This window comes from Lagenorhynchus albirostris, chromosome 7, assembly GCF_949774975.1.
Source record: "Lagenorhynchus albirostris chromosome 7, mLagAlb1.1, whole genome shotgun sequence".
In the NCBI taxonomy this organism is placed as follows: Eukaryota; Metazoa; Chordata; class Mammalia; order Artiodactyla; family Delphinidae; genus Lagenorhynchus; species Lagenorhynchus albirostris.
This window is the reverse complement of record NC_083101.1, coordinates 109085397-109112426: the sequence shown is the minus strand read 5'-3', so window position 1 is coordinate 109112426 and position 27030 is coordinate 109085397. Positions and strand designations below refer to the sequence as shown.

General features: G+C 43.9%; 1 protein-coding gene and 1 long non-coding RNA gene across 6 annotated transcripts in view; one reads left to right on the top strand and one right to left on the bottom strand.

Moving 5' to 3' along the window:
• The window catches only part of GALNT7 (polypeptide N-acetylgalactosaminyltransferase 7), a 117953-nt gene that overhangs the window by 81413 nt on the left and 9510 nt on the right, over positions 1-27030 (top strand). For 4 of the 5 annotated variants that reach the window (XR_009541705.1, XR_009541704.1, XR_009541706.1 and 1 more), the window contains exons 3-9: positions 10078-10244; positions 14342-14472; positions 14712-14791; positions 17006-17188; positions 20219-20336; positions 21691-21813; positions 25337-25555. Coding sequence is in view for 2 of the 5 variants with exons in the window: in XM_060155816.1 (XP_060011799.1) it covers positions 10078-10244; positions 14342-14472; positions 14712-14791; positions 17006-17188; positions 20219-20336; positions 21691-21813; positions 25337-25555 (1021 nt within the window). In the remaining 3 variants the exon portion in view is untranslated. Of the gene's footprint in view, positions 1-10077; positions 10245-14341; positions 14473-14711; positions 14792-16679; positions 16863-17005; positions 17189-20218; positions 20337-21690; positions 21814-25336; positions 25556-27030 lie in introns of all 5 variants that reach the window. The other variant, XM_060155817.1, reaches the window with a different exon arrangement.
• Positions 9783-17620, bottom strand: LOC132523929 (uncharacterized). Its single transcript, XR_009541708.1, has 3 exons — positions 17358-17620; positions 17209-17257; positions 9783-9931 (listed from the first exon to the last, which is right to left on the bottom strand). It is a non-coding gene; the product is annotated as an uncharacterized LOC132523929 (long non-coding RNA).

Genomic DNA, 27030 nt, shown 5'->3' with positions numbered 1-27030 from the left:
CGTCAGAAAGAGAAAAACAAATACTGTATGCCAACGCATATATATGGAATCTAAAAAAAACAATGGTACTGACGAACCTAGTTGCAGGGCAGGAATAAAGAGGTAGACATAGAGAATGGACTTGATGACATGGGGTGGGAGGGTGAAGCTGGGGCGAAGTAAGAGTAGCATCGACATATATACACTACCGAATGTAAAGTAGATGGCTAGTGGGAAGCAGCCGCATAGCACAGGGAGACCAGCTCGGGGCTTTCTGACCACCTAGAGGGGTGGGATAGGGAGGGTGGGAGGGGGGCTCAAGAGGGAGGGGATATGAGGACATGTGTATGTATATGGCTGATTCACTTTGTTGTGCAACAGAAACTAACAGGGTATTGTGAAGCAATTATACTCCAATATGAAGTTCTATTAAAAAATAAAATAAAATAAAAATAAGTTACAGATGCAAACCTGTATGGGTTCATGCCCCTGGCGTCGTTTACATCCATGCCACAGCACCCAGACCCTTATTCCTGGTAGCGGTGGTCGTCTCAGCTTAGATATATTGGTGTCTAAGCTGGTGTTTCTGTAGAATCAGAATATGGCGTGAAAGCGCGTGTGTGACATGAGAGTCCAATATAGCTGGAAGCATTCGGCTTCCACTGTGAAATATTCTTTTTCTTTTCCCAGGGAGTTTTGGAGAAATGTACAAGAACATATGTCCAGTACTAGGATTCCCTGCCAGATTTTTTCCCTAAATTGTGGTTTGACATTTCAGATCATTAAGTGGACACATCTGTCCAAATTTGTTTTCCTTTTCAAAAAAAAAAGATAATTTGAAGACAGCTACCCAGCAACAGAGTCAGCATTCTTAGTTTGCCCTGATGCAGTTGGCATTCTCAGCCCTGGAATCAGGCACAAATCACTCCGCAGAGCTGAGTGCAGCCGTCTGTTCATGGCTGTATATCCCCTGGGTGTTGAGCAAAAATAAGGAATTCATTTTCCTGTTTGTTTGGGTTTTTTTTTTTTTTCGGTACGCGGGCCTCTCACTGTTGTGGCCTCTCCCGTTGCGGAGCAACAGGCTCCGGACGCGCAGGCTCAGTGGCCATGGCTCACGGGCCCAGCCACTCCGCGGCATGTGGGATCTTCCCGGACCGGGGCACGAACCCGTGTCCCCTGCAAAGGCAGGCGGACTGTCAACCACTGCGCCACCAGGGAAACCCTCCTGTTTGTTTTTAAGTATAGATTGGTGAGTAATTCTTGGTAAATCTGTGGTTTAGGGGAAAGAATCTTAAAGGCTTCGTTTCTAAATCTTGCCTCTGTCACTAGCTGTGACTTTGAGCAAATCAGGTGGTCTAGCGGGGCCTCCCGCAGGACTATTCAGGTATGATCGTGTATGTACCGTACAAGCTAGTAGAACTTCATTTCTTCAGCCCGGGATGAAATGGGATCACAGTAACTAATACGAAAAATACCACTTATTTGGCTCAAACATTATCCGCTGTGCTAGAATTTGAGGTCCCTCAAATTCTTCCCAGCCAGCTCTGGAGTCAGCTGTTGAACTCCCTGGGAACGAATCTTCCCGGACTCCTTCATGCAGGGGGCTTCCTGTTGCTGCCTACCAGCCAGTGCTCCCCAAACCCTTGGCCCGAGGTCCCTGGTGCCACTCTCATCCCCACCACAGGGACAGAGTCTCCCCGTGGAGCCACTCTGGCACCTGCCATCTGTGAAGTACCCATCTTCGTGGAGAGCATGCCCTTCACACTTGCTTGGCTTGTCAGGACACTAAATAAGCCAGAGCATCGGTGGGGCGGCAGAGGTGGAGCTGTTCTCCAAGCCGTCGTCCAAGGCTCCCGCCCCAGGGTTTTTGTACACGGTCCACGGTTGCTGCAGAGGCCAACAACCATGTAACCTTAACCTTAGGAAGCCGCTGGCTGTTTGGAGCTGTGAATTCCAACTGTGCTGTGACTGTCTGATGGTCACTGACAGCTGAGCTGTCATGGGTAAGGACGGGACGGCTGTCCCCCACTACTTGTGGGGATGCCAGGAAACTGCCTACCCGAGGAGGCTAGGGGAAAATGGAAATAGGACAGATACAAGCTTTTCAGAGAGCCCGGGGCCACAGGAGGCCACCAGCGATCTGGGCAGATAAGGGTCCTGCTGCTTGTTCTGTGAATTACGCAAAGCAGTGGTTTTTGTAGCTTCCTGCCTTAGGAATCAGCCTTGATGAGCTAGAGAATTTCTGGTCCAAGTCATTCTGCTCTGCTAAGAATTTCCCCTTCTTCTCCAACACATTGGTCACTTGGACATGAAATAAACCTGAGCCCCTCACGTCTCTGCCCCGGAAGATGAAGTTGAGATGCAGCTACCCGGTTGGAACCAGGGCACTTGCTTAAAAGCTTGCACACGTGGCCAGCATGTGGTTTTTAGCTTAGATTGAGCTGATTGGGAGTGTGGACCTGATGGAGATTACAGGCGTGATGAGCTAAAGCCACCCATTGTCCCTGCCTTCATACCGTTCTGGTTTCTTGCCTCCCAACTGTGGCACCATATGGAGCATGCCAGAGGAAGCATGGCAGACACTGTGCTTCCTCAGTTACTGGGTTTCATCCTGAAAAACTTTTGCATAACCAACCATTAATCCTGTGTTCACTGATTTTGACTTTCAACCCCAATGGAGCACAAGTTAGAGATTTATTATTCTCCTTTTCATTAATATCTAATTCATTAATGAAGAAAATGTGTGGTATTCTATGATATAGTACAACATTGTGAAGAGTATTCCTAGAAAAATTTCTGAAATCAAATCAACCAATATGTATGGAATATTAACATAATATATGAAAACACTGTTCCAGCTATGAGCAGAACTTGCGGTGATGAGCTGACATTTTCATCTTGGAGGAAGAATGGGTTCTGTTAGTACAGACTTAATTTTGACCTTCAAGGGAAGACTGACTGATAAGAAGGATTGATAAGAACATTGGGGAAAAATAACTAGACCATCCTAGAGTTTCTAATAATCAAGGAAAGGGATACAAGCTCTTCAAGGCATAGAGGTAGAGTTTTGAGAAAAGGATTAAATAATAATAATAATTTTTCCTGCTTCAATTTTATGTGCCCAGTCAAAAGAAAGAATATATTATCAAGAAGGTAATAGTCTACCTGGGGGTGAGAACAGGGGACCCAAAGAAGAGACGTGGTCATTGTACCCACAGCTATCCATGGGAGAGGTGGCCTGAGTCTGAATTTAGTCTGTTCAGCAATCCCTATTGTGGAAGAGCATGCATGGAGATTTCAAACCCAGCAAGATGGGGCTTCCCTGGTGGCGCAGTGGTTGAGAGTCCGCCTGCCGATGCAGGGGACACGGGTTCGAGCCCTGGTCTGGGAGGATCCCACGTGCTGCGGAGCAACTGGGCCCGTGAGCCACAACTACTGAGCCTGCGCGTCTGGAGCCTGTGCTCCGCAACAGGAGAGGCCGAGACAGTGAGAGGCCCGCGCACCGCGATGAAGAGGGGCCCCCGCTCGCCGCAACTAGAGAAAGCCCTCGCACAGAAACGAAGACCCAACACAGCCAAAAATAAATAAATAAAATTTTAAAAAAACAACAAAAAAACTCCAGCAAGATGATCAGATCTCAGGCTTGCCAAGCAACTTTCCGACTGTAACCACTTTTTCATAGTCTGCTGAATTAGATATTATTTATTGATAAAGCTTAAATACATAAAGGCTTTATATCAAACTAAAGAAGTTAAAAAAACCTAGCTGGGACACAGAAAATGGAAGGAAATTGTTACTAGGCATGGCATTTTCGGTTATGAAATCTATTTTTGACTTTTTAAGTTATAGAAAAGTCACTATGAAAATTCGTCATTCCTGTCTTCTGATACAAGCACCTGACACCACATAGGTGCCATGGAAATATTATGTAAAAATTACTTTTAAGAAAAACTCTGCAGGATAAACAAGGTCCCACTGTATAGCACAGGGAACCATAGTCAATATCCTGTGATAAACCGTAATGGAAAAGAATATGAAAAAGAATGTGTATATATATGTATAACTGAATCACTTTGCTGTACACCTGAAACTAACACAGCATTGTGAATCAGCTATAAGTATGTGCAGCCAGAGAGTTCTGCAATAACTAGCACAGAGCGCGATGCCTTTGGCGCCGAGGGTCTTTAAGCTTTCTTGGAAAATGAAGCGCCAGAAAGGAGAAACTACTCAGAAGTCTGTAACAGAACCCATCCATTGCAAGGTGGCATCATGTTTCCGTTGGCCCTCCTTCTTGGAGCTTATTACAGATTTTATGCCAGTAAAGTGAGAGAAATGCTGCAGAATGGAGGTCTGACCTCAACACAGGGTGCTTCTCTCAGGACTGAGTCTTCTGGTCCAGGCTCTGCAGTGTCATCGGCACTTGCTTGCGCGCTCTCCCAGCGCAAATGCCCGCCTGCAGTGCACGTCCCCCTCCGGCTGCTCCCGTGCCCGGGGGGCGACAGGAGAGTGGCGCCTTCGAGGTGTTGGCAGCAGTTTGGCCAGTACCCGCCATCCCTGCCACCCACTCCTGGCTCCCAGGTGTACTGACCTTGCTCACCTGCTGCACCCCAGCCTGTGGGCCCCTCCCCACGCCTGCCCCGCTGTGGGCGCTCATCTCCCCTCCGGCTCTCATGGGCATCCTCTGAGCCTGCGGGCCAGGCTCCGGCTTAAGCCGTCCTCCCCGTCGCTTCCCTGCACGTCGCCTTACTCCTTACGTGGTGGCTCCTGGCAGCCCTGGTTCTTAACTCTGTTGCTGACAGCAGGTGGAAAGCGTCTACGCTCTCTGGCTCCATCGAGAGCCAAGGACACTGCACAGAAGAGGTGGGAAGGGACTGCTTAGCTCCCCCTGCCCGCATACCCACATCATCTCTACCCCATGCTGCAGCCTCCCCAATGGGCCTCTCCCCTAAGGTTCAGAAAGGGAGGCCGGGCTTGAGCCCCTCCTTCCATCTGCTTTTATTCTGGTCTATCAACTATCTGCTCTGTTTTGGTCTTCCTCCAGATTTTCCCCCTCTCCTGCTAGAAGAGCCTCTGTCTCCACCTGCCGTATGGACTGACTGATTCTTGACAGTACCTCAAAATAGTTGGACCGTAGGGTGGAGAGTGGACATTACGCAGAGGAGAAAACACATCTAGAGGCATTTCAAAAATACCCTTAGAGCAATTCAATAATATTTATCGAGCAACTGCCCTGTGTTAGATGGTGGTGAGCAAAGCAGATGAAGTTCCTGTCCTTAATGGGCTTACAGTCTTGAGCCTTTTGTAGGAAGGATTCCAGGCAAGGGCGAGTGTAGAGATTTATGCATAAGGATGATCATTGTCACAGTGTGGAGCCAACGGAAATGTCCATAAGGAAAAGGTCACATGAATTATGGAACAGCCAGGAGTTCCCTGGTGGCCTAGTGGTTAGGATTCTGGGCTTTCACTGCCAAGGCCCCGGTTCAGCCCCTGGTTGGAGGACTGAGATCCCGCAAGCCACGTGGTACAGCCAAAAACATTTATTAATTTAAAAAAATGATGGAACAGCCATACTTCGCAATGTTGTGCAATAGTTACAAAGAATTAGATAACAGGATAAAGCTATACATACTCACATGAAAGACGAATCTATACATACTCATCTGAATATATCTAGACATATCTAGACATACATTTATATGTCTGCATGAGCATGAAATGTCTAAACACAACAACTAGTGACAATGACTTCCTCTAGGAGATGAGATTTGTTGGGGAGAGGGAAGGGGGCAGCTTTTACCTTTACTTTATATGCTTCTATATTGTTTGGATTTTATACAACAAAGTGTGTATTGCTTTTGTAATTTTTTTCAATTTAAAAAAATTTTTTATACAAATTTTAAAGGTAACTTCATTTGTGGTAATTACAAAATATTGGCTATATTCCCCATGTTGTACAATACATCCTTGAGCCTATTTATCTTATACCCAACAATTTGTACCTCCCTGCCCCCAATATTGCCCCTCACCCGCACTGGTACCCACTAGTTTGTTCTCTATGAGTGTTCTTCTTTTTGTTATATACACATAGTTTGTTGTATTTTGTGGATTCCACATATAAGTCATATCATATGGTATTTGTCTTTCTCTGACTTATTTCACTTAGCATAATGCTTTCCAAGTCCATCCATGTTGCTGCAAATGGCAAAATTTCATTCTTTTTTATGGCTCAGTAGTATTCCATTGTATGTATGTATGTGTATGGTATATGTGTGTGTGTGTATGTGTATATATATATACTGCTTCTTCTTTAATCATTCACCTGTTGATGGACACTTAGGTTTCTTCCATATGTTGGCAACTGTAAGTAATGCTGCTATGAACTTAGGAGTGCATGTATCTTTTCAAATTAGTGTTTTTGGTTTTTTCAGATATATACCCAGGAGTGGAATTGCTGGGTTGTATGGTAGTTCTGTTTTCAGGTTTTTGAGAAATCTCCATACAGTTTTCCACAGTGGCTGCACCAATTTACATTCCCACCGACAGGGTACAGGGGTTCCCTTTTGTCCACATCCTCGCCAACATTTGTTATTTATGTTCTTTTTGATGATAGCCATCCTGACAGGTGTGAGGTGACATCATGGTTTTGATTTGCATTTCCCTCATGATTAGTGATGTTGAGCATCTTTTCATGTGCCTGTTGGCCATCTGCATTTCCTCTTTGGAAGAATCTCTATTCAGTTCTTCCGCCCATTTTTTAATTGGGTTGTTTGTTTTTCTTGATGTTGAGTTATATGAACTGTTTATATATGTTGGATATTAACCCCTTATCAGTCATATCATTTGCAAATATTTTCTCTCGTTCAGTAGGTTGTCTTTTCATGTTGTCAATGGTTTCCTTTGCTGTGCAAAAGCTTTTAAGTTTAATTAGGTCTCATTTGTTTATTTTTGCTTTTATTTCCCTTACTTCAAGAGATGGACTCAAAAAAAATATTGCTTTTGTTTGGTAATTTTTAAGACAAAGAAAATAGGAAAAATATATACCAAGAGTTGTAGTTACTGGCACATAACCTAGTTTACATCTTTGGAGTTATTTTCAAACCGTACAGAGGTGAGGGAAGATGGAGAAATTGGGAACACACTCTCTTCCAGCTCTTGTCCCCTTGTCCTGTAGGAATGCAAGGTAGCACGTCCAGACCTTCCGATGGACGGTCTGCCCAAGCAGTCCCTGGGACAGGAAGGTGTCCGCTGTGGGCCCCCTCTCGTCTTCACTTTCCTCCTTCCTCCTCTCCTTCATTCCCTCTGTTTCCAACAGTCCTCATCTGGCTCATTTCTCCAAGCTGTCATCTTTTGCCTTAGAAATCAGCAAGTTCCAAATCTCCTTCCATGACTTAAATATCTTCACCAATTCTGGTGTCTGTTGTAAACCAAAATCTGTGTCTTTCCCATCCAGTTCTGCTTCTTTAGGCCCAGTGGTTAGACTCAGGGAAGAAAATTATTGCCTGAATCTCCATCAGAGCGTTTGCTTGTTTTTGCAGTTTCGGGGAGGGAGATCATTTGTCCCTACCCTTCCAAAATTAGACATACCTGCCCAGGTTAGTTTCTCTCCAGAAACACTCATCACATCTTCTTTCAAAATCTGCATCCCTCCACTACTGTATTTTTCAACTTGGTACTCTGAAAGAGCACATGGCCCCTCCCAACCTTGAAAAGCCCTCTTTGTTGCCGAAGGCTACCATGCCCCCACCCCCTTCCCCATTCCTGGGGTATCTCCAGGCCACAAAGGGCAGGGAAGAGGGGGAGGGGAGAGAGCTGCCATCACATAATAATAAGCTCGATGAGTGCCTTGTATTGACATTATATTCAATTATATTCAATGTCAGTATCAGTTCTTAGACCTTAGACCTTAGATCAATTCTTAGCCATTCATAGATAGGTATAGCTAGTGTTTTTTCTTTTTCTTTCATTTTACTTTTAACAAGATTTCTTATAAACCCAAGATAGCCTAGGTTTATGTCTGGCTTCCTTACTCTCTAGCTGAGTGATCTTAGGCAGTCATTTATCCCTGACCTCAGTCCCCTCATCTGTAAAATGGGAACATTAATAGTACTAACCTCATTGTGATGTTGGGAGGTTAGATAAGTTAATAAAAGTAAAGCACAGAGAATAGTGCCTGACACATAATAAGTATGCTGGTATTTGTAATTATACTGCAAATGCCCTTTTGTAACTTTTCCTCTTCAGTTTTTTTCATATTTTAATTCTACCTTCCAAAGGTATAGATCTTCCGTCTATTCATTTTTTATCTGAATCACATGCACACAATTCATTGTGTGCTATTATCTTTTCCTCCTCACTTCTTTGGTGTCAGTACTTTTTAAATCATCCTTCTGGTCTCACTCTCACCTCATGGGTCCAGGACGCCTTCCTGCCCACCTGTCTTGAGGTTGAATTAGGGCCACCTGTCAAAGCACCATGGTTTCCCCACTGTCACACGCAGAGAAAGTGCAGACATTTGCTCTGTGTCTCGCGGTGGGCTTCATAAGGGCAGAGACTGTGTCTGCTCCTTGATGCTGAGCTAGTGCCTAGCTCAGAACGTAGCAGGTACTTACTACTCCTTTAACAAGAAAATGCAGATGTAAGAAATAAGATTTGATGGATTCCAGACTCAGTCTGTATTTCTATAAAAGCAACCTCTAAGAACACAGACAATTGAGAACTACGTTGAAATGGAAATAAATACCCAGAGAAAACATTGTTTGCATCTCTGTTGGGCCAGGTCCTATTTTAGATAATGGTGGTATAGGTTATCAAGCTGATAATGTTAATTGCTGCTTTAATGGTTTTAAATTTAATCTTGGGAACAAGCTTTTTTACTCCTCCATGAAAAGCTTTGGGATTAAAAAAAAAATCTTTCTTTTCCACTTACCAAGGAGAAGGTAATAGGCACCAGATGCTAGTTCTGAAAGCTAACTCCTGCAGAAAGAACACGGGTCTCAGATTGTTCTCATTTGTCTGCCGTGTTCTTACTGTCTTGTTCTTCTCCCATAACCAAACAGAAAAAAGTGGGTGTGTGTGTGTACATACACACATATATGTGTATACACATATGCTTGTATATGTATAATATACACACAACTGTACCTCGTTATCCACCGGGAGATAGGTTCCAGGACCCCTTCGGATACCAAAATCCATCCGTGGATACTCAAGTCCCTTATATAAAATGGCATGGTATTTACATATAACCTATACACACCACCCTCCTGTATACTTTCAATCGATTATTTATAATACCTAATACAAGGTAGGCACTATGTAAATAGTTGCCATGGAAAATTCAAATTTTGCTTTTTGGAACTTTCGGGAATTTTTTTCCAATATTTTTGATTCACAGTTGGTTGAATCTTAAGATGCAGAACCAGCAGATATGGAGGGCCAACCGTGTAGGGGGGCAGGGGGGTTCTTTCCAACTAGAAAAAGGTTTCTGGCAACTTTATCCCTGCTACAGTTATTTGAAGTAATTTTGCGTAAAACACTTAAAGACCCTTCTTTAGTCAATCTGATAACTCTAAACACTATTAGAACTTTGTTTATTCATCCATTTTGGAATGGATTCCAATTTTGGAATGTCTCTTGTATGCTGCACTTCAGCCCATTTCATGTTTTTCTGAATGTTTTAGCCATATTAGAACAGGACAGCTTTCAAACACAGTTACACAGTGGTTTATTCACAGCAAGTAAAATAAATCCCTTGCACCAGAAGCTCAAGTTTTAAAGCAGAAAATAAACTGAGATTGAAGTCATGGAAAACAAACCTTAATACCATCCCCAGCTGAGAAGCATAAATTCACAAATTAGTTCTCTTTGTCGCAATAAGTGCCGGTTGGTGAAGAAGTAGCTTGAATATGAGTAACTTCATCTCATACCAGCTTCTCTCTTCTACCTTGGGTTTCTGTTAAAATATAAGATGTATTTCATTCACTTACCTTAGTTAAGTCCATAATATTTAATCCAATCAGAAGACGTAGTCATAGTAAGTTTGGAACCAAACATTGCAGATTACCTCTGAATAAATATGATGAAATGTTCCTTTTGTAGATGCAAGTATTGGCATTATGATGAAAACCTGCTCACGGCCAGCATTGTCATCGTCTTCCATAACGAAGGGTGGTCCACCCTCATGAGAACAGTTCACAGCGTAATTAAAAGGACTCCAAGGAAATACTTAGCAGAAATCGTGTTAATTGACGATTTCAGTAACAAAGGTAATGGCTATGGAATCGGCATTTTGTCTATAAAATAATTATAAGCAATTGCAAAAAGGTGATCTCAAAATAGTCTTCAGAAATTAATAATTAACATCTATTATCAACAAGTTGGCACTATGCTAAGCATTGTATGTGAATTATTTTGTTTAGTTCTGACAGTAAGCCTTGTGATACATATTGTTCATCCTTATTTTGCACTTGAGGCTCAGAGATGTTAAGTAACTTGCCAGCAGTGACAGAGATAGTAATTAACAGCTGCATCCAAATCTATAGGCTCATAAGTCTGTGTATTTAACCGCGGTCTTATACTATACCAATTCTTTGGGCATTGGGTTTTATAAAAATTTAATCGTAGAGGTAATTTATTGAATGACTGAAAAAATGCAATGGCAGGTATATTGCAGTGCCACCCAAAGCTCCGTCCACATCTATAAACTGAAACCTATATACCTGTTTAATAGCTTGTATTTTGCATTTCAGTGTATTTTGAATTTGACCAGAAACCATGGACTATTTTTATTTATAAAAGAAAGTACCTACTAAAGCTTATTTTGTTCTAGATTTGATTTAAGATAATTGAATAGAAGGAAATTGTGTTTTATTTTTTTACTCTCTTTGTGGAGCAAGCTCTAACACATTTAGGGAGACATCGGTTAGTCTTGGTTCAACTTGGCAAGAGAGAGATGGAGCAGTGATTTTCCAGATAAGTGGGGTTTTTTAAGTTAAAATATTTTTCTTCAAATAGATCCATTATTGTAAGCTGAATATATCTTCTTAATGACGTAAATATCAAAAGATAGATAATGCTATAGCTCAGACCCCAAAGCAGCATGTAATTATGCTGCTAAAACCCAAGTCTGGGCAGTTATTTATTCTTCTTTGCTTGTCATAAAGCTGAGTTGAAACCTTTGAAAACTGACCAAAGAGCGCAGACAACTCAATGACAACAGGATATCTGCTTTTTGGCAAATGAGTTCTGCAGAGAGTTTTTGTGTATAAGTAGTGATACCACTGGATATAATGTTAGAAAAGAAGTCAGAACATAGGCAGCATGAAAATACCATTCAAAATGGCTTTACAAAAGCTTCCTCCAAAACTTAATTTAGAACTCTTGCAGTCTGGATAAATCTCTGCTGTTTTTGCAAGGACACAAGTAGAATCTTGATCTTGTATACATATATTAGCATGGAGAGAAACAGAAATATGACCTACCACTTTCTTCAACTAATAATTTTTAATTACAGCAGGGAATGTATAACTTTAGATTTTCAGTCGTCAAATGCCTTTAGCTTAGACATCTTCGTTGCAATTTTCTACAACGGGATCATTTTCACTAAGAATACTATTCCTGTCTCAAATAAATATTTGAAAATATGTTTTTAAGTGATATTGTTGGTGCCAACAATGTTTTAGATTTAGCAAAACTTAAGTCTACAAAAACAGCTTGGAGAAATCCCATGTCTATGACTGTACTGATTTTAAGAACCACTATGTTATTAATACAAGTTAAAAAGCTCAGAATAGTCTTTTAAAAAAAAAAAAAAAGTGAAGAGACACCAAAAGGTGTTTCCCATTCTAAAATCTTGCTTTCTTGCTTGGCCCGAGGAAAGAACAAAATTGGGGGCTTAACTGTTTCGTTCAGTTTAATTTTTTTGTGATCAGTGCTTCTGTTGTTACAAATCTCTAACAGCCTCTTGTAACACATTTTAAAAGCAATTACATATAGGGTCTGCTTAGCTTAACAGCATCGGGAGGGTCGTTGATTGGGGCTACTCTTGGACAGAAGTACAGAAGGTCTTTAATTACTCTTCCCAATTTCAAAACACCCTTGAACACCTGTCAGTCCTATCCTCAGTAAAACTATACAGCATTTGGTAAATCTGCCTTAGGTGAAAACTTGGATTGTTTTCTTTCCCCAATATATTCAGTAATTAAAACTCTGAGTTATAATTTTTCTTTTAAAGACAAAATACTTAACTAATTTATATAAAACCTCACAAAAGAGCTGGCTGCTCAGAACCCTCGGGTTTCTGGAAGTTACAATGTCCTCAAAACGTAAGGGTCTGGGGCCTTTGAACAGAGAACACTCCTCTCCACCTGTGCACTGGGCAAAGGGCTACACGGACAACGTGTCCTCCTCGCAGCACTCAGGGAAGGAAGCTGCGGGAGCACATGATTTCTGCCTGCTTCTCATTGGCCACAGCAAGTCAGGTGGCCCAGCGTGCAGTCCGGGCTGGGGCTGGGGAGGATTGATCATCCCCCAGCAGGGGCCGTGTTCCTTCGGGGCACTGATCTGTCCACTGTAGTGAGACCCAAGGGCAGCCAAGGTCATCTTAACTAGAATCTAAATTTAAAGAGCACACCATCAACTCATTTCTGGCCGTAACAATTTATTTTAGATATATTTAGATCACATATCCAAAAAAGTACCTAATGCAAGTCAGAAGGGGCTTTAGAAAAAAAAAAACAACTTAGGACTGTACAGAACTAAAAAAAAATAGGAAGGTAAGAGCTTTTCTTAAAAAAAACAACAGCAACAAAAAAAACTTATATTGAAAGGAAAATTACCAAGAATTTCTGGGGAAACATTGTAATTCAGCATGAGAATTTTATTTATAATTCTCATTAAAACTGGACACCAAAGTAGAGAATGGAAAATTTTTTCTTCTCAATTTTGAATACCCATGTGTGAGTATCTTGCTAATTATAAGCTCCTTAAAAACGAATAAAGTATTACATGTACAGCCTGATTTGCCCATTTAACCACGGGCTCATCACTAAATACAGCTGTTTTGGGGGTTGTTTTTGTATTCATGGGCCAAAATTTTAAACAACTTAAAAATAATTTTTGTGTCTTCAAGAAACATCTTTTAAGGATCCAGGAATTAGTTGTGGCTGTGATGAGTCAGTTTCATTGGCTCATAGTAATACAAACAAAAACTGTTCTCTTGCAACTAGGAAGCCAAGATGGAAAGTTTGGCAAATGTATCTTGTTTTTATAACACAAAAATTTCTCTACCAAACTGCAAACGTGTGTGTGTGTGTGTGTGTGTGTACATATAATACACGCATATGTGTGGAAATGATATATGTATTTATTATATAAATATGTAAAGATTTATTTATAAATATATACATACACACACATATATATACAGACACTTGATGCTTAAAATACAGAGAAAATGGGATCTTTTATTGTTACTTGCCAACTGGATGGGAACTATATTCACCACACCAAGACTACTCCCTTCAACACTGATTGTGGTAGAAAGATGACTCAGAAACAAATATTAACCTATACCCTGTGTGGATCCTGAAGGCCATGTCATGTTATTTATAGGCAGTACATCTTCAGAAATCCTGAACCACTGCTTCTTCCAAAAGCAAAAAAACTATTGTGCCTGAAAGCTTCTAGATATGATATTAACATTTGATTTTTTTCAGTTTTCATGTCAGTTGGCATAGTCATCATTTATTTAATGTTTAGAGAGAGGTTTGATAATTCTTAGGCTAGCTAGTTCTCCGTAGGTATATTAAGGTCAAAATTTAACTCGAGTAATACACTTCACCTTACCTCCCTATACATTTAACATTCAGTATGGTCTGTGTAAAATTACTGAGTACTCAAAGGACCTGTTTGCCTATCCTCATTTCTTGAGAAAAATAATAGTTTAAGTGGGGACTTCCCTGGTGGCGCAGTGGTTAAGAATCCGCCTGCCAATGCAGGGGACATGGGTTCAAGCCCTGGTCCAGGAAGATCCCACATGCCGCAGAGCAACTAAGCCCGTGCACCACAACTACTGAACCTGCGCTCCAGAGCCCACGAACCACAACTGCTGAGCATGCGCGCCGCAACTACTGAAGCCCTCGCGCCTATAGCCCGTGCTCCGCAACAAGAGAAGCCACCGCAATTAGAAGCCCGCGCACCACAATGAAGAGTAGCCCCTGCTCAACACAACTAGAGAAAGCCCGCGCACAGCAGTGAAGACCCAACACAGCCAAAAATAAATTAATTAATTTTAAAAAATAGCTTAAGTGGTTTATTAGCCATAACTATAATTTATAATGTTGACTGAATTTTTTATTCATAGAACACTTAAAAGAAAAACTGGATGACTATATTAAGCTGTGGAATGGCCTAGTCAAGGTATTTCGAAATGAGAGAAGAGAAGGTTTAATTCAGGCACGAAGTATCGGTGCCCAGAAGGCTAAACTTGGACAGGTAGGACACATTTGATATCTATTATGTCAACATTTTGGATTTGGTAACTAAAAGATCATCTACATTTTTAAGTACCCATTTAATTTTTTAAAATTGAAAATGCTACCTTAAACACATAACTTATATATCAAAATTGACTCTAATGCCAGTTTATATTAGCATCTAATTTTAAATTGTACGTGATATACGTCGTGCTGTATATGAGTTTTCTTTCACCCTGCCTCTTTTTTTTTTTCCAGGTTTTGATATACCTCGATGCCCACTGTGAGGTGGCAGTTAACTGGTATGCACCACTCGTAGCTCCCATATCAAAGGACAGGTAACATTGCCTTGCTTCTTTTCTTTCCTGGTTGAAAAGTTAACCTCATCCTAGGACAAATAATGTTCCCATTCTTCTGATTCCAGTTCCATTCAGTGCATCAAGTTGTATGTTGAGTTTTCTTCTTTAGCTAGTTGTTTCCCTGGGTGGATCTAGGTGGCTACTTGGGGCTGATTCACATGCGGGCAGTTAGACATTTGGGATGAGCCTAGGGCATCTCACTCAGAATCATCTTCCTCTGGCTACAAAAGCTTTGCTCTAAGAGCAATATTAATTGTTCCCGCGCACTGTGGTAACATTCTAAAGGCTTGAAGGAGCATGCTTTGGAATTCTGCCTCTGGGTGGTTTTATGCCCTTTGAAGTGATTATTTTACACAGTAAGGGCCAGCTCTTACCCGTGGCAAGGCCTTGGGTTCCCATAGGACCTTTCAAGTTTAGAAGTAGACAGCTATCCTGTGGAAATGTGGTAATCACCAATTTACAGAAGGTCTGAAACAGTAGATGGGCAGCAGCAGTTTTCGAGTTCCCAAAGCCTTCCTTGCTTTTAGTCCAGAATCCTGACTATTTCAGAATCTAGAAGAAATAAGACATGTCCTTGTGGCAATGGCCTGAGACAGAGGAAGAACTTTTGGAGGATTTTATCATCAGAGCATCTATCAGACACGATTTTCACGTGGTGTCTGATTTAATCCTCACAGCAGCCCTGCAGGATAGATATTACTACCTCCTTTGTACTAAAGAGGATGCTGAGGCTAACAGAAATTAATTAGTTTGCCCCAGATCAGACAGCTTATAAACTACCCAACTGAGATCTCTCTGGGACACCTTCCACCACATACTTAGAAATCTGAGAATCATAAGGAGAGATAACAAGCCTTCACCTCTCCTGGTGAAAGCTGGCTGTCCTCGGGGTGGTGAGGGGAAGTCATACCACAGGGACCCTCCTCTCGCCCGTGGGAGTCCAATGTCGGGAGGGAATAAAGTACCTTTCCCCTGTATCGAAATTCTAAGCCCCATTAATTTTCCCCTTCCTATTGGCTTCTAAACATCTAAAAAGCACCTTAACGTGGCTGTCCAAAACTATAATCTCCATTTTAGGGGATGCATTTTAAAATTCTTTCTGATAAAATGAACGTTGGAACAAGCAGGATACCGATTATCTTTGTAGAGCTGGCTCTACACCTGATTGGTCATATAGTTCTAGCATTTTCATGAAGCCCACATAAAAGGTATAATATTTTTTTGCTCCAAATTCTCAGGCCACTATTTATGTTCTTCAGCAGGTTTTGAGGGATTTTTCTTTCCTTGTTTTTTTTAAAAAGCCAGAATACAATACAGTACTTTTTTTTTTGCAATAAAAGAAAAGTTTTTTTCCCAATAAAAGAAGTAGGAAAAGAAGATCAAGTAAATGTACAAAAACAGATTTTCACAGTCACTGTTTCCAAAGAAGTAGGAAGCAGCAAAGAGTTGGGAGCACTGCTGAACGTGTCGCAGGTATTATCTTTCTACACACACACTCATGTTTAATGGAGGGGTAAGGAGGGAAAATAACAGGCAGGGAAATCTGGTAAATAATGGGAAGTTACCAAGAGGGTGTTGCCTGTAGGACCACAGTGAAAATGAGGAAATCCTATTTAAGTTCAAGTTCATGGCTCTTCGTCCGTGACATGTGTCTGTGAGCCCAGGGACATCTCCTCTCTCCTTCCCTTAAGAAAACAGCCTCCTTGACTTTTCAAAGCATTCATTCACTTCCCATTAGATACGAAAATCCCCTAGTGGAGGAGAAAAAAAAGCAAACCCACAGTAACAAGAGATAATCTAGTTAGGCATGCTCAACTAGTCAGTTTTGGGTTCTTAAATGCTTTTTCATTTTCTGTAAATGTTTCAGAACCACATGCACTGTGCCTCTGATAGATTACATAGATGGGAATGATTATTCCATTGAGCCACAGCAAGGTGGGGATGAAGATGGTTTTGCCAGAGGGGCCTGGGACTGGAGTTTGCTATGGAAGCGTATTCCTCTAAGCCACAAGGAAAAGGCCAAAAGAAAACATAAAACTGAACCTTATCGGTAAAGATTACTACTTCCTTTTCTTACGTGGAACGTTTACCTAAGTACTTTTCTTTTTTTCCTTCCCCATGTACTCGTGTAAACATGTGGGTCCCTACACGCCCTTGCATTTCATCTTCGCTGCCATCATCAACACAATACAGAACCACTTGCACTGTGCCGATTATAGATGTCATAAATGGCAACACTTATGAAATTGTACCCCAAGGGGGTGGTGACGAAGATGGGTATGCCCGAGGAGCATGGGATTGGAGTATGCTCTGGAAACGGGTGCCTCTGACCCCTCAAGAGAAGAGAATGAGAAAGACAAAAACTGAACCATATCGGTAATCACTAAATCACTTACCTGTTTCTCTTTTCTCCAGTTGCTGCTAACCTATTAACCTCTTGCCAAGCTAAAAAAAAAAAAAAGAAACTTGTTATTAAAACTGTAGATGCTGTCTCAGATTCTGAAAGGCTTTCTTTCTTTGTGCTGTTTCAGAGGTTTAAACTCACACTTGCTTCTTTGTGGTTGCTTTTTCCTTAAAAGCAAACTCCGTTTGTGGGTGAGCACGCTTTATGGCATTAGTTCCAAATACAGGTGAAAAAAAGAAAATCTTTGCCATCGTGTCCTAGTAGACTAGACATGAAATTTTGTTCTTTTGATGATTATGTCATTCTGTAAGTTTAAGATGCTCACATTGCTTACGACCCAAGTTTTATATCCACTTTGATGCTTTGCAGGTAGTGTTGACAATGAAAGACAGTAACAAGAGTTTTTTTTTCTTCCTTTGGTTTTATATGCTAACTCTTAAATACTAATTTCATCCCAGTTAAATCTGCTGAATAAAAATACATAACTTTGGGAAATGTTACATAGAATCCTTTATTACTTCATTTTCAGAAGAGCACTTGATTTAAAAGGAAACTTCATTCCAAAATCTTCCTTTTTCTCCCTTCTTGTGGCTCTTCAAATAGAACAACTTGTGCTACTCTCTCTTTGGTCTTTTCACTGGAACATTTTACCATCTTTCAAAAGAGTGGCCCCAAATTAAATGTTTGCATAAATGCTAATGTAGGCTTCTAAATGTGTCTGATTTTATTTTTCTGATCTTATGGTTCTGCTTTTGGTCTCTCTCTTACTGTTACGCTACTGATGATGTTCAAACTCAGTTTGGGGAAGGTGTCTCCAATGTCATGCAAAAAGCTGGTGGGATTTGGGCATGTCATGATACCAGGATACTGAAATGGCAAACATAAGGAAATTATACAACTTTCAGCTTTATTTGACATTTTCCAAATTTCTCTTTGAAGTTCTTTTTCAAAAATTGTCCAGGAATCTACTGCTTACCCACTTACCCTGACTCACAAATAATTCTGGGAGGAAAAACATAAGGGCTAATAACTATAGTTCTATTTCTACCAATCCCATGGGCTAGGAAAGAAAATTTTTTAAATGTGGGAGAAAAATTTAAGGAAGGTTTCTCTTTACGTTACTCACTGGTTTTCATGTTAAGATACATTTTCAAATATGTACTGAGATAAGTGGGAATATATTTAAAGATCAAAAAGGCATAGTTATAATAGAGTGATGTTAAATGACAGTTAAATAAATTTGGCATGAAAGTATAACTGAAAACGCAATAGGGTTGTTTCTCCTTTAAGAAGAAAAGCCTTATGAACGAATGACTTTCCCCTGATGTGGCTTCCCTTTAATATTGAAAATATTTCTTGCTTCATTATCTTTTTAATTAATATATTTATTTATTTATTTTTGGCTTTGCTGGGTCTTCGTTGCTGTGCGTGGGCTTTCTCTAGTTGTGGCGAGTGGGGGCTACTCCTTGTTGCGGTGCACGGGCTTCTCATTGCAGTGGCTTCTCTTGTTGCAGAGCACGGGCTCCAGGTGCACGGGCTTCAGTAGTTGTGGCACGTGGGCTCAGTAGTTGTGGCGCACGGGCTTAGTTGCTCCGCGGCATGTGGGATCTTCCTGGACCCAGGGCTCAAACCCGTGTCCCCTGCACTGGCAGGTGGATTCTCAACCACCGCGCCACCAGGGAAGCCCCGTGCTTCATTATTTATTTAATATTTAATGAATGCTTACTATGTGCCAGGCGCTATTTTCTGGGGATAAATTTTAAAGAGATGTGTTCCCTCGTGGCACTTAACATGTAGTGGGTGAGACAGAAATTAAACAGTTAACTGCACGAATAACTGGAGCAGCAAGTGTGACGAGTGGTGAGAAGAAAAGCTCATGGAAAGTGTCTCAAAAGCCACGCTGAGGCCGAGCCCTGAGAGATAAGTCTGCCCTGTGGAGGAGGAGGGAGGACCGTTCAGGAGACTGCAGCATAGCCAGGGTCCTGGGACAGGAGGGGGTCAGGCAGAGCACAGAGGCATTGCCTGCTGCCTGCTGGGGCTTGGGTGGGGCAGAAGAGAGCGGAGGATAATATCGGGGTTCCTGTGCTTGGTCTAGGATGGCAGCAGTGACGCTGGAAAGAAGTGGGTTCAAGATGTGTGTTGATGGTAGAATCAGTAGGAATTGGTGATAGACTGAATATCAGGTGTGCTGATGAAGAGGCTCTAATGGAGGGGTCTACCTAAGAATCGAATGCAGTGATAATTCATTGTTGCCAGGGGAAGGGGGAACGGAGTGAAAATTATTCCTAACGGTACGGGGTGAAAATTATTCCCAACGGTGGGAGTGGCTTGCCCTAAAAAGCTATCAAGTCTTTTTTTCTCTTGTCTCTAAAAAGAACCCAATTCAAGGTCCCACTCAAGGACCACAGATCACTCTTTGGCAGCCCTGCCTCCTGACACAGTAAATAGCTGTGTCTAATGCTCCTGTGTCATTTCTGTGCTATATTTGCAAACTCTGAATGAACCGTGGCTGTTCTACCATGATTTACACCCTTATTTGGCAAGCCACTGAGCTATAAAATTAAAAAATGAGAGACTACTTCCATGGTGTATGGTTTCACTCATCCCAGAATGACTCATAAATCATTTCAGGAACATTTAGCAGACCACGGCTGTATGGCTCAGTATTTTTAGGAGTGAAAGAGAAAATTCTATTTTAACTAACTCTTAAGGCTTAATTTTTAAATAAACAAAGGAACCAAGGCGCCCTCTAATGGCGGAATGATGTAATGCTCTAATTTGTAACGAACTCTAACAGGATTTCAGTTAGAAATTATAGTAAATTCATAAGGAATTATGAACAGATTGTTTCATGAAGGCTTTATAATTTCTTAATGTTTGGCCATCAGTTTTGTCTCTTCTATGCACTACTTATACTGTATTCCATAAAGGCTTGTTATCTGTTGTTGAAGGGGTATTGGGGGTTTGTCTTTAAAAGTTATTTCAGCGTTTCTTTTTCTTAGGTCCCCAGCCATGGCTGGAGGATTATTCGCCATTGAACGAGACTTCTTCTTCGAGCTGGGTCTCTACGATCCAGGCCTCCAGATTTGGGGTGGTGAAAACTTTGAGATCTCATACAAGGTAACATTTCATTGAAACAAATGCAGTTTTCTAAGCAGTTATGGATTCTTGTGACTTTCAGATAAGGCTGGTTTCTTTGGGGCAAAAAAGAACAAAAAACCTGTTTAATGCATTTCTCTAAATTATAAGGAAAGACTAACAAAAATATTTGCCTTTTGGGAAAAATAAGGCAAAAATGCAAGCTCCAAACTTACTACATACGTTCTTGGCTCAGCTAAAAACGGAAGCCAGCGAGCTTCAGAAGTAAAAATACCTCCTCTCCTTCCCCTCCCGCCCCACCCGCAAAGGCTTTTCCGTACCTCGGAGCCTTTTGTGATAGGAGCCCTTGCGGGAATCAGCAGGTGTGGGGTTCCGTTTGACCATCCACTGCTGAAGCTCAGGACAGAGGTAGACCCCAACAGTGATCGTGTGTCCTCACACTGACCCTGGAGCTGCCTTCCTGCAGTACCCACCCACCCGTGCCCCCCGCCACTTCCCGAAAGAAAGAAGTATTTTCCAGTGTGAGCTGAACACATAGGCGTTACCTCTTGTCTTAAATGTCCGGTGCTCAGCACTTTGAGGGACAGAAGAGGAGGAGCTCGGTCCTCGCTGTCAATGAACTTACAGCCGATGAGAGATGAGAGTTCTGCTTAAATGCGTAGTACGATCAGAAGGTAGACCGACGTTCAGGTGGTGTGATTCAGAGGCAGCAGCATGCTGGAGGATGTTTTCGAGGCAGAACAAGGAAGACGGGCCGAGCTAAGGTGGGGGTAGAACGGGGAAAGGCGCAGGGCGGGCATGGGGCCCACCGTCTGGCAGAAGCTGACAGTGTGAATCCGACGGGCTTCCAGGAAGATGGCGTGGGCAGGGGCGCCAGGTCCACAGTGAGGAGAGCCTTCAGTACTGAGCTGAGAGACTGTGGCTTAATCTGACAGGCAGTGGAGACCCATGGGAGAGACTAAGCTGGGGAGAGCACGACCCAGAGCTGCCCTGCAGCAGCCTAATCTCCTGCTATAAATAAGGGAGCCTGAGTAGAGGCAAGCGGAGGCGAAGGAGCCGCCGGTTAGGCGGTTATGGTAACAATCCCCCAGGTGGGAGGAGGCGTGTTAGCGCCGGGAGAGATGAAGTGCGCGTTAGGACGCAGGAGTCTGCGTGGCTCTGCAGGGGCTCAGGACGGGCCCCTGGGTGCCCTGTGCGCCTGCGTTCCCCAGCGGCCTCTTTGTTAGTATGTGAGCTTGAGAAACAAGAAGTTATCGTAGGATCTGTTTAGCTGGTGAATTCCCCGTAGACCCTGTGTCTAATTTAGATTTTAGGTTTATGTTTACAGGACAGATTGGGCGTTTGAGACAGCTGCCACGTGTGTCTTTCCTGACAGATCTGGCAGTGCGGTGGCAAGTTACTGTTTGTCCCTTGTTCCCGTGTCGGGCACATCTACCGTCTTGAGGGCTGGCAGGGGAACCCTCCGCCTGTCTATGTCGGGTCTTCTCCTACCCTAAAGGTGAGTCTTTCGGTTAAAACTGGGAAGGCTAGGGAGCTAACACGTATGTGCCACGTGGCCACGTAATGTCAGCTCGCTGGCCAGGCGACATCTTTGAAGCAGTCACGCTGTTTCTCACTTTTCACTTAGACTAGGCTTATTCATGAAACTTCTTATTGTTTTCTAGGATTATTCCTTGTATCCCACTCTGATTAGAATTCCATTATTGAATGGTATTGAATGTTCTCCGTTAAGATAGCTCAGATTTTAGAAATCCACTCAATATTCTGTAATGACGTATATGGGAAAAGAATCTAAAAGAAAGAGTGGAAATATATGTATAACTGATTAACTTTGCTGTACACCTGAAAGTAGCACAACATTGTAAACCAACTATACTTCAGTAAAAATTTTTTTTTAAAAAATGATAACTCAGGGCTTCCCTGGTGGCGCAGTGGTTGAGAGTCCGCCTGCCGATGCAGGGGAGACGGGTTCGTGCCCCGGTCCGGGAAGATCCCACGTGCCGCGGAGCAACTGCGCCCGTGAGCCATGGCCACTGAGCCTGCGCGTCCGGAGCCTGTTGCTCCGCAACAGGAGAGGCCACAACAGTGAGAGACCCGCGTACCGCAAAAAAAAAAAAAAATGATAACTCAAATTTTTAAAACCTGACACCGTGTAGGAAAGTCGTTGAAAGGGAAATACCAACGTCTCTTAGTCACACGTGAGTGAAACACTATTTTTGTTTGGTTTTGGAAAAGTAAAGTAATTATAATAGAAGTTTGTGTAGTAAACAAAATCACATTTTTCAACAGTGCTTGCAAAAGGTGAATGAATAACTTTTGTCCCTCAAACCAGGGACAGACCAGGAGAGCTTCACACAGAGGCCACAGCCCCAATGCTGGCAGGACGATGGCCTCTCTCTTTGATGGGACAACTTAGAAGCCCTTTGTTTGGGCGGCTTTCATAGACTCTAAGAGCGTATGACTGTGGTGTCTTTCATTTTCTGGAGCCCTTAACCAAGTCAAAAGCAGAAGGAAGTCTATTTTTGGCTACGGATGCAACTCAGGACCGTTCCCCAAAGCGAATAGATAACAGAAGCAGAGACTAGGCTTTAAGAACCAACACAGCCCTCTAACCGACCAAAGTTTTTTAGAAGTGGCCAAACGGAGCCCCACTAGGACAGGGGACGAGATTTAAATCTCCGCAGTAAGACAGAGATAGCAGCCAGTTAACACTGGGCCCGACGGCGTTGCAGGAAGACAGCCGCCCTTGGAACCCGCCCCACAACCACGAAGAACTGATGGAAAGTCAGGTCAGTTCAGGAAGGCCGGTGCTACAAGGAAATGGAAAAGAGACGAGAGGGAAACACTCAACACTGTCAGATTAACCAGCAAACGCAGCCTTCACCAGCGGCTTCTGTCCTCTGCTTCTGCGTGTCCCCTCCACCCTCCAGGGCTGTTTCTCCAGCCGGTGGTCTTCTCTGAGCTGCAGACCTTTACGGTCAGCTGTCTTAGAGAACACCTCTCTCTCTCTCTCTCTTTTTTTTTGGTGGCAACGCGTGGCACGCAGGATCTTAGTTCCCTGACCAGGGATCGAACCCGAGCCCTTGGCAGCGAAAGTGCGGAGTCCTAACCACTGGACCTCCAGGGAAGTCCCTAGAACCCTCCTCTTAGATGGCCCTCAGATGTTTCAGACTTGGCCTCTTCAGAGCAGAGCTTTTAACTTTCCCTCAGAGGTGGCTCTCTACCCTCTGTCCCACCCCTCGGGCCACCTCCACTCCCTGCCCCGGTTATTCCCCTCAAATCTGAATCTGATGTCTGCTGCCTGCGAGGACCCTTCGGATGGCTGTCAGCTAATGGGTGACGTGCAAAGCCCTTGGAAACGATCAGTAGTATCACTAATAGCTCACACTTCGTGAGTGCTTTGTGTGTACAAATCTAAACACTTCGCACCGATTAACGTCTTAATTATCCTCATCTTAAAAGGAGGAAACCGAGGCAGCTTTTCTCTCAGTGAATCCTGCATTCCAGCTATGGTGATAGACCTCTTTCAGGACGCCACATGCACCATGATCTATCATATATTTGCACTGCTCTTTGCCCCAGGTCCCAGTCCCTCCTGGCTGACCGCTCCTTCAGGACTGAGCCGTCGCCGCCTCTCCATCCCAAACAATTAAACGCTCCTCCTTTTTGTTGCCGTAACCTTATGCGTGTGCACTTAATTCTTCATGTTCACGACTACCTGGAAGACACGGACTGTGTCTAACTTTGGGTGGATTTGCAAGAATTCAAAATATTTAGCAATAATGTTGTGTTCTTTTAGGAGGCTGCCGCTTAAAACTTTTTGAGCCCATGGGCTTTTGCAGAAACATGCCCACGGCCAGGCGTGCACCCTTTTGATAGTTATCTTGTAGCCAAGAGAAAATTTAATCAGAACACTAGATGTTCCTGCTCTGCGGCCAGCAGGCCAAACCCAGCCTTCTTCAGTAAATAAAGTTGTGTCGGAACCCAGCTCTGCCGTTCGTTCGCATGTTCCCTGTGCTGCTTTCTCACTGTAGCAGCAGAGGTGAGTAGTTGCAGCAGAAACTGGATGGCCACCCAGCTGAAAAGACTGACTCCCGGGCCCTTTATAAAGTTTGCTGCCCCGTGATGTCCAAGCGCAAGGGCCTCGCTGGGTCTGTGCTGCGTCCATCGCATCGATTCACGCCTACGAGTGCTCACTCAGTGAAACAGTAGAAGTTAGATCCTTGTGAGTTCTCACACGTCAACTTACATGATTGCTCTTTAGTTGCTTTTCAAAATGCACCCCATGGGGAAAATATCCACTTAATTCTGGGCTGCGGTGCAGTGGTTCAGATACAGCTGTTACAAGATGGGCAGAGCCACTTTCAGAAATGTGTTTGTTGTTTGTCCCAGTGGTTTCTGATGGGAGACCCCTCCCCCCGCACGTGCCAGCAGCATGGTCCTCAGAGAGGAGATTGTTCAGGGGTTGGGGGGTGCCCGGTGCCAGCCAGCCTCTCTCACCAACCCCCTGCGCTCAGCTCCATCAGCAGGAAAGAATGTATTATCTTAGGGCTTCCCTGGTGGCGCCGTGGTTGGGAGTCCGCCTGCCGATGCAGGGGACGCGGGTTCGTGCCCCGGTCCGGGATGATCCCACATGCCGCGGAGCGGCTGGGCCCGTGAGCCATGGCCGCTGAGCCTGCGCGTCCGGAGCCTGTGCTCCGCAACGGGAGAGGCCACAGCAGTGAGAGGCCCGCGTACCGCAAAAAAAAAAAAAAAAAAAAAAAAAGAATGTATTATCTTAGAGTATGGGACCTTCGGCACAGTGACACCAGATTCTGTGTCCGTCACTCTGGTTGAACACGCGTGACAGTGACATGTCAGAGTCACGAGCTCGCTTGCATTTGTAATTTGTAATTAAGTATCGGGTCCTACTGAAACGAATTTGTCGTATGTTGGTCATATTTCATATGTCGACGAGAGGCTGTTTATGACAGTACAAATATTTTTGGTTTTTATAATGACGCTAATTTTCTTTTTCCCAGAATTACGTCAGAGTTGTAGAGGTCTGGTGGGATGAGTATAAAGACTACTTCTATGCCAGTCGCCCTGAATCAAAGGCATTACCATATGGGGATATATCAGAGCTGAAGAAATTTCGAGAAGATCACAACTGCAAAAGTTTCAAATGGTTCATGGAAGAAATAGCTTATGATATCACCTCACACTACCCTCTGCCGCCCAAAAATGTCGACTGGGGAGAAGTGAGTATCAGCCGGGGGTCAGATCTCAAAGTGTGTGTGTATGGAGACTGAGCTTGGGAGAAAGCAGAGCGAGACGGGAATGTTGGAGGAGAGAGAAGAATTCTTGGGGGAAACTTTGGTGAAAAGCTGTTAACCTTCCAGCCTTTCCACTGGATAGTTCCCCTGCACTGACCTCCCGCCCCAAGTCCCTTCTGTCTGCTCTGCTCGGGACTCTGTCAGCTCCCTTCAGCTCCTGTCTTTCCCCACCCCTCGCCCGACTCCCTTCTCGGCGACCTCCTACCCACCCTACACTGCCCATGTGGAGATTGCCCACAGTGAAAAGCCTTTCTATGCTTCCCCACTCCATCCCGAGACTCAGGCCTGCCATCCTGTCCTAACTCGTAATCACCGTCTGTTAGGGCCCCGGGGCCCTGCTCACCGCCGTGTCCCAGTGACCTACGCGGAGGCCCCACGTGCAGTAGGCACCCAGACATTGAGGGTAACTGAAAACAGTGAAAACCAAAGGCCTTGATCTGTGTTGCTTTGTCTTTGTTTCTTCAAACTTGCCTCTATAGCCTCCTTTCTGAATGCACCCACTCTTGTGCCTTATCTGCTGCCCTGTAGGTGCATTAAACACCCCATGAACTTTCAAGCCCACAAGACCTTGCTTAGTTATGTTTTCAGCAAATAGCGCTTGAGCGCCGCTAGACAGAAAATGTGACAAGCAAGGACCTTCTCCTCAGGGAGTGTGCATGCCAGTGGGACAGAAAGAGAAACAGAAAACAGAGTGTAGTGACAGGTGGTGGAAAAGGCTGTGAAGGAAATAGACAGCTGCTGTTTGAGGGGACTCAGGGACCCGGTAAGGGAGGCTTCTCAGAGGAGGTGACGGTGGGTCTGAGATCTGAACGATGAGCAGCCAGCGAATCAGAGAGCTGGGAAAGGGTGCTCCGAGGAAGGATGCCGGTGTGCCTGCCAGCTGTGAGCCGGGAAGGCTCTGCTGCGTGTTTGATAAGCAGAACAGAGGAGGTGAAATGAGGCGCAGGGGCGGATGGGGAGGGCAGCGGTCCTCCTGAGAGTGGGAGGCCACAGGAGGGCTTTAAACAGAAAGGTGATGGGATTCCATTTATGCTGTGTTTTCAGTCACAGTGGGGCCTAAGAGTGGAAGCAAGGATGCGGGTTAGGAAGCAGTGGGGTAGTTCCAGGGAGAAGTGATGGTGGCTGGGACTGGGTGGTGACAGTGGAGGTGGTGGGACGCAGGCCCCGTCAGGGTGCTTAGTTCATCTGGAGGCAGCGCCCTGACCGGCAGGGCAGTGGAGGGTGTGGGCCAGCAGGACAGCTGGTTTGGTTTTATTTGAGTATCGGGTTGGGTGGCTGCCAGGGTGGGGAGGTTGGCAGAGGGGGCGGCTGGGGAGGGACCCGGAGGGACCAGGGGGGCACGAAGAGCCCAGCAGACACCCCGCTGGGCCGTCCAGATCTCAGGCCCAGAAAGGAGGCCA